General features: G+C 36.0%; 1 protein-coding gene across 1 annotated transcript in view; it reads left to right on the forward strand.

The window, feature by feature from the left end:
* The window catches only part of LOC129694147 (sialidase-3-like), a 9,315-nt gene extending 3,592 nt beyond the window's left edge, over window positions 1-5,723 (forward strand). The window contains exon 2 of the mRNA XM_055630866.1: window positions 3,422-5,723. Coding sequence (XP_055486841.1) covers window positions 3,422-4,444 — 1,023 coding nt within the window. The 3' untranslated portion in view covers window positions 4,445-5,723. The remainder of the gene's footprint in view (window positions 1-3,421) is intronic.
* The last annotated feature ends 344 nt before the right edge of the window (window positions 5,724-6,067 follow it).

Here is a 6,067-nt window from a genome sequence, read left to right on the forward strand (position 1 = left end):
AGTCTTTGACATTTCCACCCAAGGAAAGTGGTTCTGTCTACCCTATCTGTGCTACCCTATAATTTTATATTCTCTGCCTTTAACGTCCAATGCTCCAGAGAAAACATTCCAAGTTTATCTAACCTTTTCTTTTAGCTAAGATGCTCTAATCCAGGCAACATTCTGGTAAAACCTCTTCCAACGGCTCCACAGCCTTTCTGTTATGGACCAGATATGCCACAATTCTCCAAATATGGTATAACCAGTCCTATAAAGTTGCAACTAGACTTTCTGACAAACATATCACACACCTTCTTTGCCACTTTCAGGGAGCTATACACTCTACATATGAACTATCCATTCTCTAATCACAGTTGACATACAGGAGGCATCTTCAGATTCTTCCGATGCACCTGTTTTTATAACATATCTTTATTGCAGCACCTGGAAATTAATGATCAATAGAAGACATTTTGTATCATTTTACTATTGTTTTTGTTCCTTCTCACAAAACCTCTCTAAATTATTGGTCTCTATTCCAAAGAACAAACATTGGGTCAACCTTGATATGTACTAATGTTGCTAATATCTGTTCCTGTGGATTTTACCAAAAATATGGTAACCAAAGTTCTATAAACAAAGTCCTATAAACTCATAACTTTTTGAATTTTCCCTTTCATTTTGGCCAACTCTTCGTCATCTGTAACTTTTTTACATCAGCCACCTACACGGGCCTTTACGTTTACTATGCATGAGTAGCTTACAGTGTAGGTATGTTGCTAAGCCTGCCTGAAGCGTCGTTGAAAATCTGCCCCAGCCCGTGTGTGGGATTTTGGCGCTGTTTTGAGGGGGCGGGTTTTTTTTTTTTTTTTTTTTTTTTTTATTTATAAAAAGATGAGAATAAGAAAAAGAGGTTAGATAGTAAAGGATAGAAAAATGTGAAATATATAGTGTGTGAAGAAAGAAAACGAGTAAATGAAGAAAGTTGAGAGAGAAATTAGTGAAAAGAAAAGGAGATCATTATTTATAGTCTTGACCAACCCTCGTCCAGTCCTGAAACAGTTATTTTTTACAATTGTGTTGCACCATATGATTCCAAAAAAACGACGAATGGAGACCAACTCGTTATGAATTGGTCTGATTTATCCGGGGGCGGGTTTAAAACGCGATTTTTACTAGGCTGTTGCAATCGGAAATGTTCAGCCTAGTAAATCATTATGAAAAATCGCTGAAAGACCCCATCGCAAAAGGTAATATTAGTTTTTATGGCCTTGTATAATAGTTATAGTAGTTTAAAAATCACTCTCTAAACCACGACCTCTCGCAGCCCCAGGATTTTATAAAGCAAACAATTAAAGGTATGTAGCTTATTTTTAAAGGGCTTCTTAAGAACCCTATATACAAAGTTTTCTATAGCGAGTAGCTCATTTTGGGCTCTTTATATCCCGCAGTATTTTTCTGGGCATTTGAGGGCACAAATCCAGCGCAATGTGAGCGTTCTAAACCAGCGCGTTCACGTGAACCCACTAGAAAGCTGATTTAAATGGACTAATTTACAGCAATTGAACACTAAATTCCTTCCATTTGGCCTATAAATTAATGTAAATGAGATTTCAAAATCATGTTTTATTGTGAATTATTTATGAATATTATTTGGACACGGGCTATTTAAAAATGTTAATCATTTATTAAGAAATGGATAGATGTTTAGATCTAGTAATTGAAGTTTGAAATTTGCTACACTTGGGTAACTAACTAATTATATGTTTCAATTTCAGGTCATCCAAGTAATATTATTTTATATTTGTTTCAGAATGCTTCAATCTACGATAACTGAAAATTTCATTCAGTTCTCTTAATTTTTAAGAAGGTTATGGGCTTTTGACTGCCCACGATCACAGCTTTTTTGTAATGTCCATAGAAAATCAATAGGGAACAAGATGCTAATTTCCGAGTATGAAAATGTCCATAACTTTTTAAATACTTGAGATATGAAAGTGAATTAGGTGTCAAATTAAACTTCTTTTTATGCTTTATCTGATGGGATAAATTGCAGACTTGATTTTTTAAATCTCAAAATTTTGTAACATTGCTATACAGTGGAGCAGTTCCCTCATTGAACATAGCAAATATGGGAGTTGGCTATAAATCCCTCACGGCTGCTTCACCTGCAGGCATCAGAGATCTGACCTTCAACCTCAGGCACTTTTAACTACCTGCCTTGAAAGCTTTGATTCTCCAGTCTCCGGAGTTTTCTTTAACACGGCATCTTCAGCTCAATGGGGTAAAGAATTCCAAAGGTTTACAGCTATCTGAATGAAGACATTTCTCCTTATCTCTTGTTGCACAAATGATCTTTGTTTTGAGCTTATGCTCATCTCTACTAAATTTTCACTTTATCCATGCTATCAAGTCACCCCTTAACTTTCAATAATATCACCTTCCCTTTTGCATAGAGGCTCAAACTGTTCAATAAGATTTGTGTCATAAAATTAAGAGAGATGCATTCACAACTTTAACTTCAAGGAATATGTGTATGCACTCAATCTAGTTAGAGATGTGGGCAGTAATTACATCCTGGCTGAAGGTATGTGCACCAGCAATAGTTGTATTGATAGTAAAGATGTCCTACAAAATAGTATACAATTGTTTCCTGAGTATCCTACCACCAACATAGGAACAGAGACTTGTAGAAACATGGAGCTGTAGATGCTGGTTTACAAAAGAAGACACAAAGTGGCTGGAGTAACTCGGTGAGTTAGGCTGCATCTCTGGACAGCATGGATTGGTGGCATTTTGGGTTTTGACCCTTCTTTTGATTGTGGGGGCAAGACAAAGTCTGGCAGGCAATAGACCGATACATGTTCTTCTGAGATGCTGCCTGACTCCTGGGTTACCCTAGCACTTTGTATCTTCTTTAGGTTTAGAGCAGTCTGTTTGGTGATGATTGCACTGTCCAGTTCTGTCTGCAACTCCCCAGACAATAAAGTCATTTTTGCATGCAACAAAACTAGATGACACTCAAATTTGCACTAATTGGCCAGTAACAGTTTTGTAACACTTGCCAGCTGCTGACCATCTCAAAGGAGAAAACTACCATCCCCTAACATTAAATAAGGTTACCATTCTCATATTTCACAGTATTAACATGCTTAAGGATAACCAATGGACCCTAAATTGAATGGGACCAGTCCCGCAAATACAGTAGCTACAGAAACAAGTCAGCGATTGGGTTTTCAATGGCAGGTGAATATCCTCGGTATTTCCCCAAAACTTTCTGCCATCCAGAAGGCGTCAGGTTTGCGATGGGAAGTTCCCCACTTTCCTCAATGGTAGAGCTCTCATGACATTCAAAAAAATTGATTTAATCTCCAAAGGAATATTTGAATATCAAAATTGCTACAAATCTGTGTTATGTGACTCTTTTGGTCTTACTTTTTAGTGGAAGAAAGTGAAACCTATCCCGTCTGCCACCAAGGAGGGGTATCGATCCATGAATCCTTGTCCCGTCTATGAGAAAAAGACGAACACTATCTTTCTCTTCTTCATTGCAGTCGAAAATCATAAGTCTGAGCAAGATCAAATCGACCAAAACAAAAATGCTGCACGACTTTATTATGTTACCAGTGCCGACCACGGGCAGAACTGGAGTGAACCTAGTAAAGATCTAACAGATTCTTTCAAGCGTGACTGGGCAACATTTGCCTTAGGTCCCGGCCATGGCATTCAGCTAAGTAATGGCTGTCTTATTATCCCTGCCAATGCTCACGTAAAAGAGTCAGATAAACAAGTCAGGGTACATGCTTTCACTTTCTTTAGTGAAGATCGCGGAAAGACCTGGCAGTTAGGGTCCTTTGTTTCTGGGGAGGAGTGTGGAGAATGTCAGGTGGCGATGGTGCACGAATACAAAGTATCTAGTTGCAAATGCTGCAAAGTTAGCAATTGTAGACAACCTCTAATCTATTGCAATGCTCGGAGCAATAAGAATGGTGAGAAACAGTATCGGGTGGAGACTTTCAGTCGGGATGGTGGAAAAACCTTCACAGAAGGGAAACTGGTGAAACAGCTGGTTGAACCTCCCCAAGGTTGCCATGGCAGTGTCATCAGTTTTCCTTCCTCTGTAGTTTTGTGTGTCGAAAACTACTCTAAAGTTGAAAAGTATCACGATGGACAGGGAAATAACTCCCAAGAGTTTGACATTATACTGTTCTCACACACCACAAACACAAAATCACGGAATGATTTAGGAATTTACCTTGCTACCTATTCTGGTAAAAGTCCAATCTGGACTAATCCTTGGGTCATTAGTGCAGGTAAATGTGGCTATTCAGACCTGGCATTTATTCAACTGCCTAAGAAAAATCCTGTTGTTGCTTGTTTGTTTGAACAAGGGAGCACAAATGAAAAAATCTCATTTCGTCTTTTGCAAATCGATGATATTATTGTGAACACTATAAAACACTGATTGATTTCAGTGTCCTTTATTGCGTATATTATGAATAAATCTGATTGATTGATTATTTGATTGATTGATTGATGGGAATCCAGATTCTGACAGTAACAATTTGAAAATATTTTTTTTCATTTCAACAATTACAACTGAAATATAACTTGAAAAATAATCAATATTTTAAATATCTTCAAATCCGTGATTATCTGAAAAAATATACAAAAGACTATTATAATATGCCCCCAGACTTATTAGATGAAGCCATGAAGATAAAGGCTGAATCAGCAAATCTAATATCATACTTATATAATATTATATTGAATATAGAAATACCTACAACAGATAATATTAGAAGAGATTGGGAACAAGAATTAGCTATAAAAATTTCAAAAGAGAGCTGGGATAAACACTTAAGATATGTGCATAAATGCTCGATCAACGTACGACATACTCTAATCCAATATAAAACATTACACAGACTATATTATTCAAAAACTAAAATAAATAAACTCTTCCCCAATGTCTCACCCATTTGTGATAAATGTCAGGTACAAGAAGCTAACATAGCGCACTCTTTTGTTTTCTGTACAAAAATTAAAAAATTCTGGAACGAAATATTTGAAATCTTTACAAAATTATTTAAAACAAAACTTCTACCCAGAGTAGAATGGATCATTTTTGGAATATCGGAAGCTAACCCTGAATTAAATATGTTTCAAAAGAACTTACTTAATTATGGGCTAATAATCGGAAAAAAGCTTATACTTAAATTTTGGAAAAATGCTCCAATACCAACAAAAATGTGGATTTCAAACATGTTCAAAACATTACACTTGGAAGAGTTGAGACTCCTCCTAGCAGGTAAAGTAGATCACTTCCAAAAGACGTGGTCTGCATTTATGGAACTATTACAAGCTAAGGTGCAATAATAAGTTAAAATATAAAGGCTACCAGGACCGGGTAATGGGGGGGTATAAAATACATTTTTAATAAAAACATGGTTGGTAGATCCTTTTTTGCGGAGTTTTGTGTTACAATAGAGCGACTGATTTTCCTTTTTTCCTTTTTTTTCCTTTCTTTCTAGGGTCTTAATTATTTTCTTTGCTTCCTTCTCTAATTCCTTCCCTAAGGGGTTCTTTTCTCCCAACACTTTCCTGCACCTTCACGATTCTTGCTTACTTTTCTTACTTCTTTTATTTCTTTCTCTTTTACAGCTCAAAAAATGAAGTGGTACAACATAATGTAATAAGATATATGCGATGTATTAATGTGATTTACTGTACTGCTAATAAAAATAAAATTAAAATAAATAAAAATAAAAATAAATTTTTTGGTTCCCAAACAGTACATTAATCATTTGTAATATCACGTAGCATGTTAAGGAACTTCGTAATACTTGTTAACTTTGAAATAAAAATGGAGATAAGCGACTGAAGCACTGTTATGCAGCCAATGGCTGCACAAACTTTCCAATAATTTTACAATGCCTTCTGCTATAATTTAAACATTTTCTCAGCATTATGATTTGCTCACACCAGGGTCAGATTCCTTCTACAGAGAGCAGAAATAATGTGTAAAAATTACAGCATTCCCTATTTATGCCAAAGTTAAAGAGCAGTAAGAATGCTAATTGGATTT

This window comes from Leucoraja erinacea, chromosome 3 (genome assembly GCF_028641065.1).
Source record: "Leucoraja erinacea ecotype New England chromosome 3, Leri_hhj_1, whole genome shotgun sequence".
NCBI classification, from domain to species: domain Eukaryota; kingdom Metazoa; phylum Chordata; class Chondrichthyes; order Rajiformes; family Rajidae; genus Leucoraja; species Leucoraja erinaceus.